This window comes from Marmota flaviventris, chromosome 11 (assembly GCF_047511675.1).
Source record: "Marmota flaviventris isolate mMarFla1 chromosome 11, mMarFla1.hap1, whole genome shotgun sequence".
In the NCBI taxonomy this organism is placed as follows: Eukaryota; Metazoa; Chordata; class Mammalia; order Rodentia; family Sciuridae; genus Marmota; species Marmota flaviventris.
Window position 1 is genome coordinate 51,398,956 of NC_092508.1, and position 24,331 is coordinate 51,423,286.

At 35.2% G+C, this 24,331-nt stretch overlaps 1 protein-coding gene across 3 annotated transcripts in view; it reads right to left on the bottom strand.

Moving 5' to 3' along the window:
* Positions 1-24,163, bottom strand: part of Itprid2 (ITPR interacting domain containing 2) — a 37,202-nt gene extending 13,039 nt beyond the window's left edge. The window contains exons 1-11 of one of the 3 annotated variants that reach the window (XM_027943964.2): positions 23,774-24,163; positions 23,376-23,421; positions 20,023-20,072; positions 19,084-19,140; positions 17,124-17,163; positions 16,940-17,035; positions 15,537-15,745; positions 13,989-14,689; positions 7,227-7,299; positions 3,604-3,692; positions 1,021-2,199 (exon numbers count right to left, since the gene is read on the bottom strand). In XM_027943964.2, the coding sequence (XP_027799765.2) occupies positions 1,021-2,199; positions 3,604-3,692; positions 7,227-7,299; positions 13,989-14,689; positions 15,537-15,745; positions 16,940-17,035; positions 17,124-17,163; positions 19,084-19,140; positions 20,023-20,072; positions 23,376-23,421; positions 23,774-23,984 (2,751 nt within the window). In that variant the 5' untranslated portion in view covers positions 23,985-24,163. Of the gene's footprint in view, positions 1-1,020; positions 2,200-3,603; positions 3,693-7,226; positions 7,300-13,988; positions 14,690-15,536; positions 15,746-16,939; positions 17,039-17,123; positions 17,164-19,083; positions 19,141-20,022; positions 20,073-23,375; positions 23,422-23,773 lie in introns of all 3 variants that reach the window. The other 2 variants (XM_027943963.3, XM_027943965.3) reach the window with 2 other exon arrangements.
* Positions 24,164-24,331: the final 168 nt, after the last annotated feature.

Genomic DNA, 24,331 nt, shown 5'->3' on the forward strand with positions numbered 1-24,331 from the left:
GGCAGAAGCACACACCTAAGCAAGGAGACTGGATAGAGTGTTTATCTAGTGGGGTGAGAGAGGGGTGGGGAGACTGATGCACTCCATCACTGAGGGGTCATCCAAGAGGAAGACCACACAGCTAGAGCAGAAAAATCTGCACCTGGAAAGGTGTGCCACGGAGGTATAGGTGGACAGGTCCCTGGAAATCCCCAGCTTCACAATAATTACAACGAAAAGCTTAAACATCTCAATCATAGACAGAACCAGGTTTTGTAAAGAAGAAACACTCACATTCTGGTTAGAGTGCAAACCCAGGAGACAACTGTCATTGAGATAAAACCTATATTTCAAAGGTGTATCTTTTTACAACTTAAAATTACAACATTGATTTTACTTTTCAAGGGGCTTCCTGTCTAATACTATTTTCATGAAGATAAGAGATGACATGCATTCTAAATTCACATTACCTGATTTTTGGGGGTTTTTTTGTTTATTCTCTTTTGGAGTAGTTCCAGTCTTTGAACCCAGTGGAAGTAGACTAATTCTGTGCCAGGAGAGCAGCATCAGGGATCAGTAGTGAAGGGAAAACTTAGAGAGCTATGAGCGGAACCAGCAGAAGACGGTGCCAACCGAACCAACATGAAGAAACTTAGAAAAGGAAGAGGTGGTCAAAACATCCAAATGGCAGAGAAAAAGGAGAGAAAGGATTTTGACAGGGAAGACTTCTTAAATAACCGGGACAACTGAAAGTTTCTAGACCAAGAAAAAGACAATGGAAGAAAAGCTGAAAAAGGGAGGATATCTATAGAGCTAAATCTCTCCTCTAGGAAAGGAAGGAGATTCTAAGCAGAGAAATTAACTTATTCAGGATTAGTTTCCACTTTTCCCATGAAACAGAAGGGAAGACTATAGGATGCAGTTGAAGCATGTGAAATTATACAGCTAAGGTACTTATATCTGATGGGTATTAACTTCTCAATGAATTAAGATATGCTCAGAGCAAAAAAATATAAAATTCAGAAAACCTTTTTCTCCTACCTGTGAAAGATTCTGCAGCGAGTTTCTAATATCATGCAACACTCTTCGCAACTGCATTTCTATGGCAGAAGGAGGATTCACAGAGCATGCTCGGTAAGGGTAGGCAGCATGTCTGTGTGAGTAAGGACACCCAAAAGGGGAGGGGAAGGCACTGCAGGTGGCACCTGAGATGTTAGGAACACTGTGTGTGCTCAGAGTTCTCATGTGCTCACACAGGGGCCTTTCCTGCCACTCAGAGTGGACAGAGTGAAGGGAGCAGGTGGACTGAGATATCTGTGCAGGAGTCCTTCCATGATGGCATTCTTCCAACTGGGTCACCTCACTCTGGTTGGCTTCTTCTTTCTTCACAGATGATGGAGAGATGAAAATGGTGGATTTAACCAATGACTGATGGTCATGCTCAGTCACCCCTTTTTCCACTTCCTGTTCCTCTTCAGGTGTATATTTATAGGTGAAGGAAGGTGGGCTGCATCTGGTTTCTTTCCCTGGAGACAAACGAACGTTGACAGAAGACACGACCCTCACTGGGCTCAATAAAGTTGTCGGTAAAGACTGAGACCTTCTTAGAGGATAGCCAGCTTTGGCAAGCAAGTACCTTTGTTTTAACAGATCTTTTGATTTTATCAGGCTACGCCCTACTCTTTGACCTGACAGAGTACACACCTTCATTCGAGCTCTTTGCAAAGCTGTATTAACTCTGTCCACAGAAGAAGGAGGCCCCATTGTATTTTCCGAGCTCAGATCACTGCATTTAGCTTCAATGGAAGCCAACGATTTCAGAATATGATGTGTGGTGTACTGGGTAAATTCACATTCGCTGCTTTTATCCACATCACTTTTTTTATCCACATCACTTTCACCACTTGTTTCCCTCATCAGCTCTACTGTCTGTGCTGGAGACAAACCCTCTTCTATTTTGGTACTTTGAGTAACGTGATCCTCTGGACTACAGGTAGACTGCTTATTTCCTGTATTCTCAACAGTCCTACATCCAGCAACTGTTGCTGCCTTGGCTCTTCCTTCCTTCTGACGAGGGGTGAGAAATTCCTCCTCTGATTCGTTGAAATAAGGTTGGTCTTGTGCTGTTGGTGTAACAAGGTCTTCACCAAATGATGTGACTGTTGTCTCACTGTCACAACTATCAGCACTACTCCCCATGGCTTGCAGGGACTCATGAACCTGTGAAAGGAAAACAGGTGGGAAGATGAAAAATAAAATTAAGAGGTATTACATACAAAATACCAAACAGAAAACATGCACCTACACTTCTATGGTCTCCCACCTTGGCTGTGCCCCTGGCCCTGCTCCAAAATATTTGTACTGCTGTTGATCAGCAACTGAAATCCTTTCCCCCCAACTCCCAGTTTTTCACGATGATTATTTCAAATCTTCACTATTTTTCTTAAAGAATCTTTCCAACACCCTCCTTCTTTACTTCCAAAATAATACTGACTCACCGAAAAAACAATAGAAATTTCTTCACATTGTTCCCCAATACCATTGACAAGTTTTCCTGCCCATCATTCCTTCCTTTACTCCATTCTGAAAAGAAATCGTGCACCTCTGTTCAAGACTAATCCCTCCAAACTGTACTTCTAATCACATTCTTGCCAGGATCAGGGTATTCCTCCATTGTTTCATCCCAGACTTTTCTGGATCAATCTGTCCTCTTTGGCTACTCCCTTAGCTGAACAACTTCCCTAAGTCATTCATTCCTGCACAAAAAGACAAAATGACCTCTCGCTCAAACTGGCAAAAACAGTCCACATTCCCATTTTCTCTTCCTCACCAAGGATTTATTCTCCAATCATGCTTTGGCCTCATTTACACCAAAAGAACCACTCTCTCCAACATAAGTCTCCTAGTAGCTATGATCTTGCCTTCTCACTCTGGACGGCCCTAACTTCCTTTCTCAAAGTCTTCCCTCCATCTCCCAATTTTTCTGTCTATTGATTATTCTTTCTGAGTCTCTATAGACATATCTCTTTTCTGTCTAACTTTTAGATCCTATGACTATAGAGTCTTTGGGAGTTATCCTTTTCTTGTTTCAATTTTAACACTGTTTAAAGATATTTTACATAAATCTTAAAGAAAGATCCTTTTCCTGGACTTTTTGTGACTTCACATACAGACTAAAAGCTCAGATAAAAATGTGCCTTTTTTCTGGTTTATCTAATAGAGCCTTGCATAAAAAGTCAGTATAATATCAGCAAGCCATGGATCCACACTTCATGTGAGCCATAAAGCAAAACAATTATTGTAAAATACTGAAACACCATGATGATGAAAAATAATGGACTAAGCAGATTAATGATCAAAATAATCTGTTTTCTGGTGCTCCAAAAGGTAAGAAGGAGAAGACTTTGTTTGTTTGCTTTTAATATTCTGTCAGAGATGAAGCATTAGTGAAATCTGATATTTACAGTGAAGTGCTTAGATAACATCCATATCACAGAAGTTTTAGTCTTGTTATTATTTGAAAACAATGATTAGGACAGATTCAGTCTTGAATATACACCAACTGAAAAATCATTTTAAAAAGAAGAGTCTAATCACAGTACCTATTACAATAGAGAATTTTACCTGAAGATGATTTAGGGAGAGACCGTCTGTGGAATCTTCAGCAAAACCACTGCTATCAGAATGCTGACTTGCAGTACGTAGCAGATGATCTGTCAGCAAAAGTGAAGTGATGTAAAACCATTAATAAAAAAAGGCTTCAATGAAAGTGATTTGATTATAGATACGATTCCCAACAGATAGAAGACACACAACACTGATTCCTTCTTGGAAAAGCATGCATTACTTATGCAAAAATTGTGGCTTCAAAGCACAGGAGATAACTGAAGTTCAAACAAAAACTGAATCAGATTTTCTACTAGAAACTCTCTCTATTCAGTTACTAATTAAGTTCTAATTGTAATGTATTTGGGTAAATCCAATTAATGTCTTATCCTTAGAGTAAAATTGGCTGAAATAAAAGATGGTTCTAAGATGGTTCTAATACATGCGTAAGTCCCCAAATAAACCATTTACATTATGCAAATATGTAGATATTTAGGAAGTGAAATTAGAAGTTTAAATATAGAACATTTTTAAAACGTCTATATCTTCCTAAGAAAATAAGAACACAGTTAAAACCAATTAAATAAAACAATTTGAAATGCAAGCATACTTAAAGTATCTCCAATGTTTTAAATCATGCAAAGATTTTAAAGTCATAAAGCAATTCTTTCATAACAATTGCATGTAACTTAGTCAAATATATTCAACTAGTACATTACATTGCTAATTATATAAAGTCCTTCTATTTATTTATGTTTTTGCAGCAAAAGTCTAATTCCGTGTAACCTAAAAAATGTTTTAAGTAAGTAAAAAGGTCAACTAAGTACAGCAAGCATGATCACATTCCATCCATCACATTTACTAAGGTGACACTTCATGAGACAACATAGTTCCACAGAACTTCAAAAGCAGGCTAAATAAAGTGTGTTTACCAAATCCACAACCATTTAAGACCTGAACCATATAGGGAAACAACTGAATAATGAGACTGTATAAAATCCAAAAGTTCCTTGATATCCCTCCCACTTTAGCTTCAGGTTTCATGGAATAGAATAATTTTTCCCCATTAAAAATTTAGAATAATTCTATAATATTGTTTTGATAGTAATAAAGCTACATAACGAAATGCAAGAAATTATCCCATATCCTTGATAAATCTAAGAAGACTGAAATAATTGTAAAACTGAATTGTAATGGGCTGTTATCATCAGTACTAATTAGGCACTATATGAATTAGAAAATGGCTGATACCTTGTGGCATAGCAGTTTATTCCCCTAATTATGTGTTTCCATGTCTTTTGTTTTGTAAACTAGATTGTGAGCCTCTGAAGGCAAGAATGTTACTGATTCTTCATATTCCAGTACCTAGAACAATCTATAATAAATGTGTGCTGAATGAATCAATGATAAATATTTCATTAAAGCAACAACAGAATTAAGCAGTCACATAAATGATTTAGAAGTGAAAGTGTCAAATCTTGTTAAGCAAAGAGCATTGCCACAGGGCTCAGGGAAGCCAAAATAACCAGTGCTGATTCAGGTTCTCCCAGCTAAGATCTGTTTAATCTGTAGTAGAGTAAGGTCTGCACCCAGTTCCCCTCAAGGTTGTTGAGCCCTGTTATAAGGCTCACATGTCACCTCCTAATTATATTGGTTGGGCTCTAGAGGAGGTGTCGGCCGTGAAAAGAACAAGGAGGCTCCAGTGCAAGTTTCTGCTTTGTTTCACCACTGTAAGCAATAATTTCTCTCCTCTGCAAATGGGATAATAATAGTTCTGCCACCTCACAGGACTACTTCAGGAGCTAAGTAGAATGTAAGTGAAACTGTTTCATACTATAAATCACCATCTAGGTTCCTTTAGGCATTTCTGTTTCACAAAAAAGAGTTCTCCACAGACAAAAATAGAATTAAGGATTAAACTTCTGTCCTGAAGATATATTACTAATTTAAACCAGGAAGTTAGAGAAAACATTAAAATGGGGGGAGGAAAAAAAACCTGGACACTACATTTGTCCCATATCATAAAGAAACAAAACAGAAAACCTGTATATTCTCTGCTAAACCAAGGAAAATATTGTGTATCTTTTCTAAGAAGAAAATGTGGAACTTCTCTCAACACATCTACCAAATGTTAGCTTGTGACATAAGTCACTAAATCTTTCTAGTCCATTCAGTGTGTAAATGCCAAACTGGATTTAAGATTAGGATAATTTTAACTTCAAAAGTCCTACTAGTAACATGGTATGTACAATTTTATTAACTTGTGAAATGAATATATTATCAGTGATTCCAATTCTGTAATTATGATTAATCTAAGATACTTATATACCACGTTAACAAAACTTGATAATCTACCTTTCGAATGACTAAAATACCATTATTCTCAGTCCCTATTGCTCATTCACAAAACCATTTTTAAATTGTAAAAGTCTGATTAACAAAAACAGTAACATTTTTGCTTATGACACCAGAAATAAGAGACCCAGAATTGTTAAGAGGAAGAAGTACAGATCTTAGTAGAAATCATGTTCCATCTTTCCCACCACCTAGAGCTTGCTCTTGAAACAACTTAATTTTTTTTTTTTTTTACTCTCCTTGTGACACATGGCAAGCTGCTTTTTCTAATGTGTCTCTTGTCTATCCATCTAAAGCACAGACTTCCTGAATGTGGTGAATTCCTCCTTGAAGTTCAGAAACACATATCTACATTTATGAACTGAAAAAGGGATGAAATTTAAATAGGAAAGTTCTTTTTGTTTCTGGCTAGAACTATAGTAACCTATTTACAGCGGAGCTCTTTTCCTTAGTACCATACTGAAGTAAAAGAAAAATATCACATGCGAATTGTCTCTTAAGAAGTAATTTCAGAGATTAGAAGGAAAAACATGTAATTTCCTATTCTTAGAACATATAAATCTTTGTTTTTTAAAAAAAAACAAACAGGGTGGTTCAGCATGTGTAAAGTTTTAAAAATAAATAGTCCTACCTTTAGTGGTCAATTAAACTTCTTCCTCTCTCTCTCCCTAAATTTCAAAAGCTTTGTAAATTTAAAACCAGACATCTTTTTCTAGTTGCAAGTTAAAAGTGAAAGGAATGGATTCAAAGGTTCTTTGGTCAATAATTAATTATTCACAAGAAGAACAGTGTTTATAACCTCTCACCTTTGATCCATAGTTTGAATTTAATTTAACTAGGTTTAATTATTGCTAAGAGATTGATCTTTTTTGCCAGAGGTATATCCCATGTACTATGGTTAGGAGCCATATTTGAATGGAAATTAGAGACAGATAATCCAAGCACATTTTTCAATTACAACAATGTAAAAAGTAGCCCTAATCTGTTGCTTTCAGTTACTTTCCACTGAATTCTTGTGCAGAACTGAAAAAATATTTAGAGCACACAGAAATGTGTAATGAGGTCATTACAGGATAAGCAAACTAACAGTAGTTCAGAGTATAAAAATCTTCAAGAAAATAATTAAAAAATATATAACCAAGTGATAGTGAAGCATGTCTACCTGTGTTTTGGATCTTTTTACCCTTATTGCTACTATACACAGAGAGAGGTAAAACCCCTTTTTCAGATCAACTGACAACACTTTGGTAACATGTGCAGGAACTACTGACTATCAGTTTACTTACCTCTTTTGGACTTGGTGAGACCCAGCTGATAAGTGGCCGGAACGTGAGGAGCTTCTCCCTCTGTACTCTGAACCTAAAAAGAATTTTAAGTAGTTCAAACTAAATGAACTTATAGCAAAAAGAATAATCTCTTGATAACCATTTATTAAATAAATCAACCTAAGCTACATTAATACATTACATACTTCAGAGACATCATCTTATCTCAAAATTTTTAGAAAGACCCACAACTTATTTTTTAATCTAGTTTCCAGTTAAAAAATAGCACTCAACTTTTTAGCTAATGAGGAGAAATAACTGCATGTATAAATGATTTTTTTCTAGAAGTTGCTATTAGATGAAAAATAGAGCATATGAGAAAGTTCTCTAAATATTAAACCTCAAAGTAGAATCAATTCCAGGAGGGATGCTAATATACTCACAGCAGCAGGCTCTGACTGACACACAGTTGAGGTAGTTTACAAGTCTTGGATCTTTAAAAATGGAATATCATGCTCCCATGATAAAATTTTCTAAAGTCCCACAAATTTCTGTTATCAAGTGTCACTCATGTGTAAGACTTCTCTGTTCTGATATGAATGTTCTTTTAATATCCTGGAAGTTGTATGTCCCTAAAAATTCTATTGAAAGGAAATATCAAATCTACAAAAGTTGTCTTCTGTTGTCTTTGTATAACTGTAAACTACATCACTTAGGAATTTTCAGATCCCTAGTTGCCATCCACATCCCACTAATACTCTTATCTATTTTAACACAACTCTAAATCAAGAGGAAACATTTGAAAGAGGGAAAGGTATGCTAATTTCCACGATGTTACCCTATAATGATCAATATTTAAAGAGTAAATAACACCCCAGTAAGATGAGAAAACTAACCAAACATGGGGTTTTCAACCTTGAACACTTTAACAGATTAGACAGCAAACATCAATCAGGTTTTAAAGAGAATTCTACTAAGTTTTTTACTATAAAACTATTTAAAATATTCCATATGAAGTGAAAAAGCCGACATGAAAACAAATCCAAAGATTAAAGAAATCATTACCAAATTTAAAATTGCTTTGATTTATAATATCTTTGTTCTACATAGTTTCAAGAACTCAAGTCTGTGACTGTTTTTTTCTTTCATGTTTATTTTTTGTGAATTCAACTCTTATATCTTTATTTTATTTTTCCCAGTATGTTGATGGAACCCAGGCCCCTGCATATAATAAGCAAATATTCTACCGCTGAGCTATATCCCAGCTCATATTAATCTTTTTATCATGTGGTACTGGAGATCAAACCCAGGGCCTCTCATATGTTACCAGTCTAAATCTTTTAGAAACCAAAAACATATAAAACCATCATCTGTAAATAAATTATATAAAATAAGTTCTAACATTCTTTGCTATTATTTACAATTATAATATATTATTCAAAGTAGTGGACAAAGGTTCAACAGGAAAACCATTGTTTTGTGTGCAAGGGAACAAAATGCATTTTTTTCTTTTTATAGTCAACAAAAGACCTATTATTAGCTATTATTCTGGCATAGCTTACTTCAAAGAATTTTCTATAAAATAAGTATCAATCAGATCAAGAAGTATAAGAGACAGCCAAGTGACTATATTCTAAGAAACTTGGCTTAGATACAGACTATGTAATTATAACCTCTTACTTTTAAATGTAGAATTATCACATATTCTATTTCCCTAGACTTATAAAATTAATCACAAAATAACATGACTTTAATGAATATGTTTCTTCAGTGTCCTATCCTTCAAGATGCTGCATTAGGCAAAGAATCTACTCTCCCTTCTTTCATTACAAAGTCCTTCATTAACTGTAAAAAAGGGGCATTAAAAAGCAAGCTGAGAGGGTCATATTTTACTAATAAAACTACTAAAGCCAGGATTATTATTCTCACTTGGCAAAATCATAATACACAGTTGTTGAGCCAAAAAAGACATGCTAGTGATAGTGGGAGAATTTCTTAGCTTATCATGTTTTATTGCTGGTTATAATTATGCAAAAGAAAGCAGTCAAACTTGAGATGGGTATTCTACAAAAAATTATGATACAAATATAGAACCAAGATTCATATGACAGGCTTTTGCCTATTTGATGGCTGCAAATACTCAGTAGAACGCTGATCATTTGTTACAGCTGGCCTTTCATTTAACTGATAAGAATGACCAAATATGGGTGTTCATTGTACTATTTCTCAATTTAGTTTGTGAAATTTTTCATTTAAAAATGGGGAGAAAAAAATCCCTACTAAACCAAAATGCGAAAATTGCTTGGTTTCTGCATTTTGGAATTTACAGATGATGAAAACAGCTTTAGAATAACTCACACATTTGGGTTACTTCAAAGACCACAGCTTTCTGAATCAGTGTCCCAATATGATAGGCACTTACTTTGGTTTCTTAACAACTATTCCGTTTATCTTGACTAAGATGCATCTTCTAGGTATAATACTACTATATAATGTATCCTACAGGACAGCAATGTGGGATGTTCAAATTCAAACAGCCCTTCCTCTAGGGTTTAAAGAGATAGCAGCTCTTATATTGTTTATAATTTTGAAAGAAAATCAAAGTTAAGAGCTTTAGAAAATATAACTATTTAGTTTTTAATCTCAAAAAGAGTAAAAAAAAAAAAAAGCACTGTTTTTCCAAACAAGTGGTAAGGGGCTATGCATCAAATAACTTGAGTTCTTGTTCAACATCTGACCCTATCAACCAATCTGACACACAGAAAATTGCATGGGGTAGTTAAAAGTAGCCAATCTGTTGAAAAACTGAATTCAAGTCTCATTAATGCCATTTCTTTTATCTGTGGTAATTACCAGTTTTCTTGATTGTAAAATAAAAATGAAAATTCTCACATCACAGGTCCTTAGGTTGATCAAATGTGACTATAAGTGAAAGTACTCTGAAACACTAAATTAGTAAAGCTGTATGACAGGTAATTCCTTTCTTCCATTGTCCACTGGCAGGAACCCCTGCCCACCCCCTGCCCTTTCCATCATGTACTGATACAGAAGGGAATATTACATCTCTTAGAAAGGTGGGAGAACTACTGCTGTAAAGCAATATCAAATGCTACAGGGCATGGGGGACAAATTCCTCATCTATAAAGGGAGAAAACTGGAAAATAAATTCACAGAAGCCTTTCTGCGTTTGTCTATGATTCTACAATTACTTGTGGATTTTTATCTTAAGTAAGGCTCTCAAATTTTACAACACATATGTGCATACACTCATATACACAAAGAGCTTATTGTTACTGTGAGGTAAATACTTTTTTAAAGTTAACAAGATATTTTAGATAAAGAACAAGTAACAAAACTCAGTGGTTACTTGAGTTTTGAAGGACAGACATCTGTGCAGATGTCATATATTAAGAGTTCATATTCTTATTTTTAAAAAAAAGTTAAGAAAGTCAAAGGAACAACTTAATTATTTTTCAAATACCTGATTGATTTGGAATAATTTTAACTTAGACCAGTAAAGCAATTTTAAAAATCCTAAAATTTAGCAGCTAAAAATAATGAGATATGTTATTTAAATAAGCAATCAATATGAGCATTAGAGTTACTAAAACTTCAGTAACTTAAAAAAAAAAAAAGACGGCATATACTCCCAATAATGGTTATATATAAATAGAAGCTCATTTGCAGAGTAAGACACCCATATGATATACTGTTTACAGAAATTTACAGGTGAAAGTTTGCCTTTTCTTACACACAGAAGTTTTTCTCTTATACCTAAAAATCGAACAACTGCTTATAAGGTAGGATCACTTTGATTTAACTGTGAATCAGTCATACTACTAATCTATGATTCTGGAGGACTGCCATGATGTATTCAAAATAAGCCATCAGGAAGAACACAAGAACTGTCCAATCAATTTAATAAAAATTAGAAAACTCTCCCAAGTATCACAAGGAAAAAGAAAAGCAAAAGTTAGAAAACTGGAAAGTAGCATTTTGGACACACTGCAACATTTTATAAAACAAGTTGACTTTTCACTGAAAATAGTCTCTGACCTTTTTTCCTTTTTCTTTTCTTTCTTTCTTCTTCTTAATATCTATCTATCTATCTAAATAGATAGATATGAATGAAACAGCTACTTTCATTCTCCTAGGTCTAGATCAGTACTGTTATCTAATTAGCTCTCTTCACATTTAAGTATCTCCTCCCTCTGGTCCTGGTGAGTATCAGGTCTTGTCAAGTCTTACCTCCTTTCTCCAGCTTCATGCACACAGCCACATCTGGAATACTTTCTTCTAGCGTCCCAAAGCAGCTGCTATTGGGATAATCTGAAATCTGAGTACTGGCTTACTGGGGGAAAGAGAGTGCTAACTTATGTTTTCTTGCCTCTTGTACAGGAAGAAAGTTCACAACAGGAATCAAACTTCAACTAAAGAGTCTGAAGGAAAATTGTTACAAACTACGTTGAATGGGATCTAAATGTTTGCTTCAATAAGATTGTTCTCTTCATCTGTCAATATGAGTCAATCATGCTTAAGAGGAAATTAAAATAACACATTATTTCCCTTCTTTATTCATTGTTCTACAAGCTTTCTTTAAGGTTCCCAAAGGGATAAAAACACAATTCTAGGAGGTTTGTATCCATATTTTAAATATATCTGAAAAACAAGGAATCAGTGTCCTTAAATTTCTCCTTATTTACAATGTAGCTATGGTTGACCAAATTTTTTTTTTAAAAAATCTTTCATTGTCTTCAACTACCAATACATGTAATCTTGTACTTAAAAAAAAAAAAAAAAAAAAATCCACATTACTTTTTTTATTAACTGTTTTAGCCAGCAGAGGGAGCAAAAAAAAAAAAAAAAGAAAGAAAAAAAGAAAAGTCTGTCATTAAAAGTTGTCATCAAAGTGCATCTAGCACTTTATAAATGTTTAAAAGACATTTTGTGTATGCTATTTTAAAATTTTATAGTTTAGATTCGGTAATTCTAGAAATTAAAAAGAACTTATTTGGCTTATATGAAAATACCCATGTAAGAGTATTGTTCCATCTGAGTCATCATGTCAAACTTCCAACTATCTAAGATTTTATATAGTTTTATATTCTGTTATTGTAATAAAATGAGGAAACTATCTGTCACATCTAATTATCACAGAAGAGGAACCCTAATGGAAGACAAGAAGTTACACTTTAATTATGAATCCTAGGACAAGTTTAGACCAAAACAAAGTCAAAAAGCAATCAGTGAAATAAAAGGTTTCAATGCACTAATCATAATCATATTCCATACTCATTGTAATGAGAAATTAATTATGTTAGGAATTAAAGAAACAGAAAATATAAGAAGAAATAAATGGAAAGTAGCTTATAAGAAAATGTAAAATACTCCAAAGGACTTCTCCTGTTCCCTTTAAATTTTACTTTTTAGCTGTAATAAAAGTATCAAAAAAACATATTCAATGACCACAAAAACGGAACATAATCACATCAGCAGTTGAAATTTTGAAATAAATGAAAAATCTTCACTAATGTGAGAGATACACATTTACCTAAGAGGATACGTATGGGCAGAATCAATTATCCTATTTTCCAATTCCCTAAAATAATGACATGTGATTCTAAAACTACTGCGAACAATCACTAAAATGAGTTTCATAATAAATTTTCAAAAAGAAAAATAGCACTTATTCCTTCAGTGCAATTTATAGCTGCAACTCTTCACCAGCATACATATCCCTCAGTTCCCTCGTGTGTAACATAAGATCGCCACTGATACCTCCCAGACTGAGAAATACAGTTCTTTAAAGGCTAACCAAGTGTAGTGCCTCCCACAAGGTGGGTAGCTGAACAATTACATTTTCCTGCCCCTGGCTATACAGCTCCAACTCATAAGTATCCAACTCATAAGTATCAGTTTCTACCATTCAAAAGGAGTTTTAGCCAAACTTCATCAAAATGAATAGTTTTTACCTTGTTCAACTGCAAATTTATGTTAACCAGCAGGAATATCACTGAGTAGAAATAAAAAAGTCACTGCATGTTGGTCTTTCTCACTTGGAGAAACCCTACTAAGTGGCCTTTCAAAGCCTAGAGGATCCTTATGCCCCCTTCAGGTGTACAAGACCTTCACCAACACCTAGCCTCCTTCACCCCTATCCTTACTACTACTGAGATGCCTCAAGAAAAGATCCAACAAAGAAGGCAAGCAGTGGCAGAGACAGAACTCAAAGCCCTGCTTGATTTCAAAGCCCCTGTTTTTAACTATTATGCAATACTGATTTGAATTTGAATAAGTTCTCTCAGAGCTTTCTTGGGCATCAACATCTTGCATGAAAGTGAAAAGGGGGTGTCAGATCAGATATCCCCTAGTGAATGACAGAAAAGCTAGCTGCTTGATGAGCTAGCCCACTGCTTCAATGTCACATAGTTCTGTAACTCTTGGTTTGTGAAACAAAACCTACAAAGTCAATTTTAGTATAATTTTTTTTAGCATGAATCTAATAGCTACTTCTAATTTCACACATTTTTTTTTTGGCTTTTTTCCCCCCTAGATTAGTATTTAAAACTGGTTGCAGAGGCTTGGGCTATAGCTCAGTGGCACAGCACTTGCCTAGCACGTGTGAGACACTGGGTTTGATCCTTCACACCACATAAAAAATAAAATAAAATAAGCAAATAAAATGAAGGAGTGCTGTCCATCTACAACTACCAAAAAAAAAAAATTAATTAAAAATAAAAAAAATAAATCTGGTCTCGGTAGTTTTTTTTTTTTTTAACCTACCTCTTCCATTTCAAATGAGTCCTTCTGTTGTGTCATTATATTTCTTATGGATGGGATTGTCAATGGTGCACAAGGCTCTTTTTCAAGTGCAGACGTGGGGACATTTTTCAGCTCACTGCTGTTTTCCAACTCACTGTGGCGGGACATGTTGAAATCACCACCTGAGTCAGATTCTACAACAGACTCCTCAGGCAATTTACTCTCATGACTTTGAGTCTCTTTACTCTGTTCACTTTCAGTTTTTTGGTTAAAATATTTACTATTTGCTTCATCAGAAAGTCTGTCAGTGTCAGCATTCTCCAAAACTGCTGCAGAAACACCTGAAGCTTCTTCTTTAACAGTAGCCAACATAGAAGATGAGTCTTTCTTCTTTACAACTTTTTGAGATTTTTGATCATTTTTATTGCCACTTTCTTCGATCACTGAGACATTTGGAATCTTTCCTTTTTCAATTGCTGGGGAAGAACTGCTACCTTCTCCTTTCTCTGTTTTATCAACACATAAATTCAGTTTTGATAGTGTTTTCATTAAACGATTTGCAGTGTTACTTCGAGTTAAAGGTGGAGGCGAGTCTGTCTCCTTGTTAGAGGTCACTGAGGACATACTTCCAATTCTCTGAAGGGGAGTCCCAGAGACTTGGGAATATAAAGAAGAAAACGCATTGGCCACAGTAGTAAGCACTTCAATTTGACGAAAGCGGCCTACAAAAAGAAAAAATAATTATTTATATTTTTTGTTTTTGAATACATATTATTAAACATATAGTGTTGTTTAGAATTTTAGTAACTGAACTTACATAAAAAATATTATACAATCATATTTCTTCCTTCTCTAACATTTTAACCTTTTCTCATTACTGGGTAGGGAGAAAGAGGAAGATTTTTACTTTAAAACACTTGAATTTACATTTTTAAATAAAAATCAGAAATAAGCACAAAGCATGATGGCAGTACTGAATAAAATACAACTAGCTATTGATTTACAGTGTGATTCATTTTATGTCTTAGATGATTAAGATTCTTCCAAATGCTTTCCTAAAGTTAAAATGCAAACAAGTATACATTTTAGACCTAATGGGGATGGATTTAGAGGTCTTAGAATTCTAAACCACCTAGAGAATCTTGTTTCTGAACCACTAATCAACAAAGAAAAAATAAGCAAACATGTAAAATGGTCAATGGTCATGCTACTTTAGATTTACAGAGAAACACCTGAAATTGACTGACTGACTTCATTTAATACTACAAGTCTACTACCCTACTTCTTTCCTTCTTGACATATGTAATGTGGAGATAGCAGAAGGTCAAGAAAGTATGGTAGCACTGAAGCGAGTCAAGAATTGGGGAAATGAGCAAGAATAGCTAATTTAACTTCTATCAACAGATTAATAAAAATCTAGATTAAATAAAATACCAAGTGTTAATAAACCCTATTAATTAACTCTCCAGTGCTATTCCTAAAAATCAGTAAGCCTTTAAAAAAAAGACCACCTTGCTATATAGATAATATGATTTTAACAAATAATATCCTAATACTTAAAAACCTTACTTGTTAAAGCATAATTTGGGTTTTCTACTTCCATCCGTTGCATTTGAGCACTCAAAAATACTTTAATATCTATCCCTCTTGCAAATGATGAAGAATTAAAAAATCTGGAAGGAATTTTAGAAGCAATATCTGGTTCATCTCGTCCAAATCCAAGATTATAAAGAATTTCTTCAGGATCTTCCTCATAAAGTTCCAATAATTCTGAAACACTATAATAAAAAAACAAGTATAAATTTATACTCCACATCACATTATATATGAATCTACATTCTTGCTTTCCTGTGATAAAATCATTTTATCAGCTTCTGCTGCTTAAACTATTATTTCTGTATTTTTACACACTGTGTACTAATGGGATGTACAGCCGTTAGAAAGAATCTATTCTCTCAGCTTGACAGTGTTGGGGGGAAAAAAAAGAGCTAATCCCTAAGAACACAGAGACTCTCTAAGGATTCCTCACCTTATTTTTCCTGTCATCTTAAGAGACACCACGTAAAGCAATTAAAATAACCAAAGGACAGATGAGGCAGAAAAAGGATTAAGACATAAGTAACAAAAATGGAAAAACACACAAGGAAGTTGGTAGAACTTTGGTACTGAAGAACATGCTGCAAAACCTGAGTGTTCCTAGGAGAGGCAATAAAAGTAACAACCTGATCTCAAAGACAGGGAGGAGGAGCTTCCTTTAAACTCTTCTCTCAACAGATCCTCTCAGGAAGTAGGAGGAGTAAGGTAGGGGAAACAAGTTATGTACAAAGGTAACTTCTTGCCCTGATTCTGTTGAGAATTAAACTTTTATTATCCTTCCCTCACACACCAGTGATAATCCAAGCTAAAAATCACTGAAAAAAAACAGAAAAATTACAGATAGAACTTGAACAGGAAGACAATTGAATCTATTTCCAAGAAATGCTCAGATTGCAATACAAAATTTTGTATGTTTAAACTGATTCCATAGGACCATGCATAGGCTCATTTGAATATATATTTTAAAGAGTTTTGATTTAATATTTGGAAGAGAAATTCATTCTTAAATATCAAGCTTTAAATCAGAAAGGTTTATTCTGATTTTTATGTAAGAGTTAACTCAAGTCCTTAACAAAATGGGGAATTTTGGTCCTCTACAATTAAAAGTTACTTCTCTGTGCAGTTTATTTTTCTGTTTGACAGGACTCAAAGTATTTATTTACTAATGGATTCCAGCAACATTATAAACATTATTGGTTGCTTTTTATTTAATCTCAGCTTGTTACAAAAGAATGTACTGCCAGTTATACCAGTCCAGGACACACTTCTGGTTCTTTCTGATTTCATTCTATTAAGGTCAAATCTCAGATTGAAAAACTGACCAGCATCTCACTATTACCCAGTGTCACCCCACCAATAACTTCAGAATGAGTTACCTTGAGACTGTCCCACTGCTTTTCCCAGACCCAGTAGAATTCATACTTCTCCCTTTCTGATGAAACTGAAGTCTTCTCTCTTTGGCCAAGATATTACTGCTAGAAACATAATATAATAATATAAAACTTTATTTTCACTAATGTTCTTCATTTTAAAACAGAACAAAACAAAATTGCTACACACCCGTTTTCAATTTGAGCATCACTTTCATGGAGGTGGTTGGCTGCAGATAAAGAACAAATGTAGAGCACACTTATTAGAAGGACTGTAATGATGATAACACAATTATCAAGAAACAAATTATCTACAATATTATAGCCAAATGCCTAATATGTCAAAGTCTCTTCTTGTCTCATTAAATTTGCATCATTAAAAGTAATATATAGATAAGAACAGGACCAGCAGCTTTGATAGGTTGTTTTCATTTCTTGGCCACCATAAATCTTGATTGCTAAAAATAAAAAGAACTATGGATAACCAATTAAATTTCTTTAACAGGTTAGAAAAAAATATTGAAGACATGCATATTATGTAGCGTATGTTGTGCTATTAAGTTTAAAAGCTGTTAATGAAAAGTACCTTAAGAACAACACGTTTTAGCATTATTTAATGTATCAATAGTATTCATCTATTTCTAATGTGTTTTTAAGTTACATAATTTTTCATACACACAACCTGAAAATTCCTACTCATTTCAGTACAAATATTCTTTTAAAAATTGCCTTTTAACTATGCTCTAGATTAACAAGGTCTAAACATATTAATGTTAATTTTTACAATAAAATTTACTTCATTAACCTTATTGGGCAAATATAAAGAATGAGATTAATTAGAAACTATTTCAGCACACTTAAATTTTTTTTTTCATTTCTGATCCACAAGATCATGACAATTTGTTTCTTTGAACATATGTCAGAATGGCACCTGACACATAGCACTTAGGAAATGTTTACTCAAGGAATGAAAAATACCTGCAAAGTAATTTTCAGGAAAACAACATAATAAGTATATTCATTTATGGGACTCCTTACTAGGTTTTGATTTTCACTAAAATCATTCAATCATTCAATATCTACCAAGGCAGATATCAAAAGTACTATTTATAGTATTGCCGAAATGCATTTTAGTAAGGGGTTAAAAATATGTTCAAGTGCACTGAGTGAGAATCAGGAAGTTGAAGCTCTTAAGGAGTTTGTTCCTTTCATATTAACATATTAACAGAAATAATAAAAACATATTCACATATTCTAGACTTTTGGATGTTAAAAGGTTCTAAATTAGTAATCTTACAGATAGATTTAAAACAGAAGATCAAAGATATTATTCAGTGCACATATTCACTATTTATCAACATATTTTTTTAAACAGCTAACAAAATTCTTAAATTCTTTCAAAAAAATGCACTATTAATAACAGGACTTTAGAATTTAGTAACCTTGTCAAATGATAAAATAAAGCACAATCAATGAGCTATAAAATTCCAATTAAAATACTACTAAAATAATTTTTAAATTCTTAATTTTACATAGTGAAAAACTTTATTATAAGTCCACAGGAAAACACTAACTGTGAAAATGTAAAAGCAGTACAACACACTTTTAAAATACTCTATGTAGTCTGGAATAGTCATGAGCGCAATGATTTCTAATTAAATTCCATTAACTCTGCCATTTTCTTTGTCCTTTAATCTGATAAAAATCAGGAAAAAGAGGAAGGAGAAAAAGGAGACATTTAAATGCAAGGAGAAAGACAAGCTGCAGCTGCATGACATAAGTCCATACTAAAAATAAGCTTCACTTTAGTTTTCTGTGTATAAATATTTAAGCTTCCTTCCTTCTTCAGGACCGTACTCTCAGTTATAGCACCACGGTTTGTCACAAACAGTACCTTTAAGCATTTAAGTCCAGGGAAGATATAGACATACTCATTTCACAATGGTGTTCCTGCACCATCTCTATAGGTATCTCACAGACCATGACTAGATTATTAATGTATAAAAGAAAGGTACCGTGCAACGTGTCTGAGCCATTTTCCATACCTTTAAATTTAGCACTGAGGATCATAAACTTAAAAGCACTCCACAATTAAAAAAAAAAAAAAAAAAAAAACTCCATGAAAATACAATTCTTCCGAACAAACATACCTTCAGCTCCCAATGACAAATCATCTTCAAAACTTCCTCCATTTCTCACAAGCACACCTGAAAGAAATGTGAAAATTCAGAAAATTCATGCTGGTGATCTACTCTTCCCCACACCCATGTTAAAAGAAAAGAAAAGAAAAAAAAACAAAAAACATTATTTTAGTTAAAACAAACTGCTCAAGCAAAACATTTCATCAGACGTGAATGTACTCAGACATGAATGTACTCAGACGTCAATGTACTCAGACATCATGATGATCATATAATTTTAAGAAGCAAGCATAAGCTTTTACTTTATGAAACCCTGTTTGTGGCTAGGTAAAGCTCCCAGAAGATAGATATACAGCCTATTATACTTAAGCTTTTGAAGATGTTCAAGTAGATAACGTATCTTACCCAAGTGTTTCATGGAAAACCAGATCCTGGAGCAATCATACCTCTTAGCCCCTTTCACATTAAGCCAGGAGCTCAAGCTAGATTTTCCTGACACTGTAAATGTTTTTATATGCCTTGCCACTACCTGCACATTCTTGTTGTACTTTGAACTTGAGAATTCTGTCTTGCATGGGTGGTAAAATTTCAGGTGTGGCAATGTTAGTTAATGTAAGCAAAGAAATGTTGCACTAAAGTTGACATAGTTCACTCCTCACATTTCCCTTATGTTTCCATATCAGATTTCTATATGTAGCCTTTATGTTGCCTAACCATGCCACCATCATATATTGTGGAAAGGTTTGGTAATTTGCTTAAACTTTCCTCTTTTGGTTAATAATAGTTTCTCCTTTGAGCTTCTAGCTAAGAACAGCCTCTTTTATAAAGATCATTTTTATAATTGATACGTACACTTTCACTCAAGATTGCAAATGAAGGAGGACTCTCATAAAAAATAAAAATAATTTTTTTTTAAAAAAAAGGCTTAAAAGAGCAACTTTGTCTTACCCCTCAGTGTCCCAGTGCTTTGCTCATCCAGTGAGGCTCCCAAAGGTGTACTAAAACCACAAAAACATAGAAGCCTGTCTTGTGAAAAGTGTCTGGAGAACTGTTACACAGTCTTACTTAAAAAGTTACAGCTAAGCAAGCTTCTAAGCAATTTAGCTCTTCTCCCAACACACAGGAATGTGAATGGATTACATAAGTAATATCCTACTAACTAAGCAAATACCTATAGCCAAGTCAGTTCACCAGGAATCACATCTGATCTGCCAGCAATTAAGAACAAGAATAGTAATTACAAATAATATGAAGTGGCATTTTCTTTGCCAAAAAAAAAAATGGGGGGGAGTAAAAATGATAGTATAAATTTAGAAAATATCTATTCCTCTCAATCCTTTCCACAGAAACAAAAAACAAAATTAGAAGAAAACAAATCTTCAGTAGCAGGTAAATTAAACCTTAGTCAAATTTAAAATTTTAAGAATCTATTTAGAAATGAGGTTCAATAGTTTGGTTAAACCTCATCTGTCAATTTATCACTAGCATTTCTAAGCAACATGTGGTAACTCCTCTACACCAGCAACTACATTTTCTGATATAAATGGAGAATCCTGAAATTCACTTTTTCCTTTTAAACTAAAAATTCCATACTGGTTTCATTTAATTCTGAAAATTACTAAAAAAAATTGGCTTGAGAATAAACATTAAGAATCAGCTAAAATTTTTTCACATTTTTCTTGTCCAAATATAATTTAGAAATTTCTTTATTCAAATACAAAAATACTTTTACTTTTTTTTTTTTTTCAAAACAAAGTTATAGAAAGAAACATTGTTTTACAAGTTCTGTTTTAGGATATAAACCTTTTCTCAGTAACAATTGACACCTGTTACAAATTCACATCAGACATGGGATCAATCATTAAAACATCTGTTTCAAAAAAATTTCACTGAAATGCCAATTAAAATTTAAAATCTTCTGCAAGCAAATATACATGCAGTGGTAGTTTTTTGAAAAGTAGTGTTTCTGAAATGTAAAAGAATCACAACCAATTGTCATAAAGATATTAATAAAACCTTTAAGCTAAATTTTTGCATATATTTTAATAAAACTCTATGCCTTTAAAAAGCATTTCTTTTTCCCTTTCTTTTAGCTCCTTTCTTAGGTCAAAATACTGCATTACTCTGGCCACAGATGTCTCCACTGGTCTGAGAACTAACAAAAAAATGGCAAATAAGCAGAATATAGCTGGTATTCTCCTTCAAAAGCAAGTCTTCACTTTTATAGTTACTCTCTCCAAATTCTATCAAAATCTCCCTTTTTAGATAACAATTCAAGTAATTTGTTTCCATTTAGTTAAAAAAGAAATGGTTCTCAACAACTCCCTTTATGGAAAGAAAACCCAGTGTCTTTATTCAGGATATGGACAGCAATGAGAAAACAAAGAACATTTGAGAACTTATGGGGGTGGTGATGCTCAAATCTGGGAAGGACTCTAAATAGCTATTAAAAAAAAAAAAATACAATTACACATATCCTAGCAGTCAACTCTATGATAACATGACAACATTAAAAGACTATTTGTTCTAGCTTTCCCCAGTACAAATGAATGCGCTTTTTCACAGAATAGGTGCAACTGTAGGAACAAGAACAAAAACTATGTATGAGAGGAGTAGCAGGCTTATAGAATGTTCCTACAGAAATCAAGTTCAGCAACAAAACTTTTGGAATTTTCAGGGGTCACTATTTCCCAGTGAATGTCAACATTTTGCTATTGCATTTATCCCGAAGGACACTTATTCACTTGTTCACTACCTAGTTGAAAAGATCTCTTCCACAATCTCAATTCCTACACACCATAAAACAATTGTTATTTTTCCCTTGTTCTTAACTTTTAAAACTTATTTTGAATATGCACTTGAATTTAAACAATGAAACAAACTTATTTTGAAGGCAAAACCTATAATAAGACACCAAGAGTCAGTCAATACTGTATTTAGGACTATATTTAAATCAAGACTGAGATTGCAGGTTTAAAAGACCTGAGAAAAAAATAACAAAACATCCTCTTCAGTCACTTTTGTAAGAGAAAAGTTGAAAAAACTGGTTTTACAAAATCTCTCCTAAAATGTCCAGAAGATGCTTAAAATTTCAACCTTTCAAAATTTAACCTATTTTGGTGTTTAACAATTAAATGAACCAGTGGCACACTATTATGATTTCTTAATCCTGCTGAGTAGAGCCACTTTGGAAATGAGGGGGTTAAATCAGAGCTAGATTGTTAATCTGGGGGTGACTTCAAACAGTGTATTCACCTCTGTGTATCTTGAAAGAGAATCTCCATATATTTTATACTATTTCAGCAGTGTCTATAACACCCCCAATAAAAATTAAGAAATTCTGTAGTGAAGAGATTCAATAAGGCTCCAGTCAATTAATCAAAACAGTATATTAATAGAGTAGTAGCCAATATTTGTCATTAGGGGACAAAAAGTAAACTGGCATACAGGAGAACCAACTTTTCAAAACCAAATAACTTCCCATTCTAATGCTTAAAGAAAACATTAAGACAAACCTAAATTGAGAAAGCAAAAATATTCTCAAAAGCAAACACCAACAAAAGTTTAAAAGTTACATTCTTCATACAAGATTTTTAAACTAGCAAATAAATTGAAAACAAAAGTGAACTAAGCACATTTTACTATAGTCAGATTCACTTGCAATATGATTCATCCCCTCTGTATTTTATCAAACATTTTTGTAACTGTTGCCAAAGCATGCAATTAAACAGATTTATGCAGTCTGAATGCCTTCAAAGCTCTATTTCCTTTTGTAAATTCCAGTGCCATCTGACAAATCCTTGTCCAAGAAGTAAACTACAAGTACAAAGTTAACTAGTTTTAGTAGCTCCCCAAACAGAATTAAGGCACAGAAATAAAATTAAAGCCCATTTAGGGTAGTCTAACCCACGTTTGAAGGAAAATTATCCGATGTCAGATGACACATGCCAAAAGGAAAGCAAAATAAAATATTCTGTAAAATGTAAGATTTTTTTCAAATAAAAACTGGGCAAATGTAACAACATGGCATAATGATCTCTTTCAGGTTTCTGATCTCTAATGCTAACATCATGTACCAACAGCTGAGGTCCTAATAACTGTAAAAGTCAACGCAACACGGTCTTCAAATAACAGCCACAGTACTTCCATTTCTAATCGCTTAAAGGAGGAAGCTATCCGTGGCTCACTTTCCGGTTCCTAGCTTACAACCGCCACAGGACCCACGGGTACCCGGCCAGAGTCACTAAGCTCCGGCGTCCCATGCCTGTTGATCTCCCTCTGGGACGCCAGCGAGGACTCACCGGCAGTCCTTGAGCCATATCGCGATCTTCTCATTGGGCACGTTTCCTGCGGGGCAGAGCAAGGGGACAGCTTATTACCAAGCCAAGAGGGACTCCTATTGCTGGGTCACTCAGAACACTCCCCTATAGAAAAATCTACTAGAGGCAAAATGCAGCCTGAGCAACAAGTCTTACTGCCCATCTGAAGGGAAATCACCGGGCACCCAGGTGTCTATGTGGACGCTGGACACGCCAGGTTACACGCGCGCGTTTAAAGGTTGGAAGTGTCCCCTGTCCCCTTGGCCTATCGAGCACCGAGGGTCGCCTAGAACTCAGCGGGCGCCCGGGACTCACGAGACTTTCCCCGGCCCGCAGCCCCTGTCTCCCGCGCCCGCCGCCGCCTGGCCCGGCGCACCAACCTCTCCCAGTGGGTGCAGGCAGCTTCGCGCCCGGGAGGTCCTCCTCGTCGTCCTCGTCCTCGTCCAGAGTCGTCGCTTCTGTGGACAGATCCTCCGTCTCCGACGCCTGCCAGGAGCTGCGGCACTTGGCCCAGGCCTTCCTCCTGCGACTTGCCACTTGCCACTCCAGTTCCTCCTCCGCCTCCGCCGACGCCGTCAGGGGCCGGTTCATGGCCGCACCGGGGGCTCCTCTGCCCCAGCCGGAGCCTGTGTGAGACACGGCGGCGGCGGCAGGGACCCCCGCCCCTGCTGTCAGCGCTCGGCCGGGCTGGGGGCCCGGGGGAGCGGGAGCGGGCGCCGGAGGAGGAGGGGACAGGGAGGGAGGGAGGGAAGGAAGGGGAGGGAGGGGGCGGAGGGCCAGCGCTTCACATGAAGCCGGCCGGGCGCGGCGCGGGAGCGCGAGTGGCCCGGCGAGCGCTGCAGGACCCGAGCGCCGCGGCCCCCGCCCCCTCCCGGCGTGCCCGGGGCGGCCGGTCTTCGCGCGTCTGCGCGCCCCTCCCTCGGCGGCGTCCCACGCCT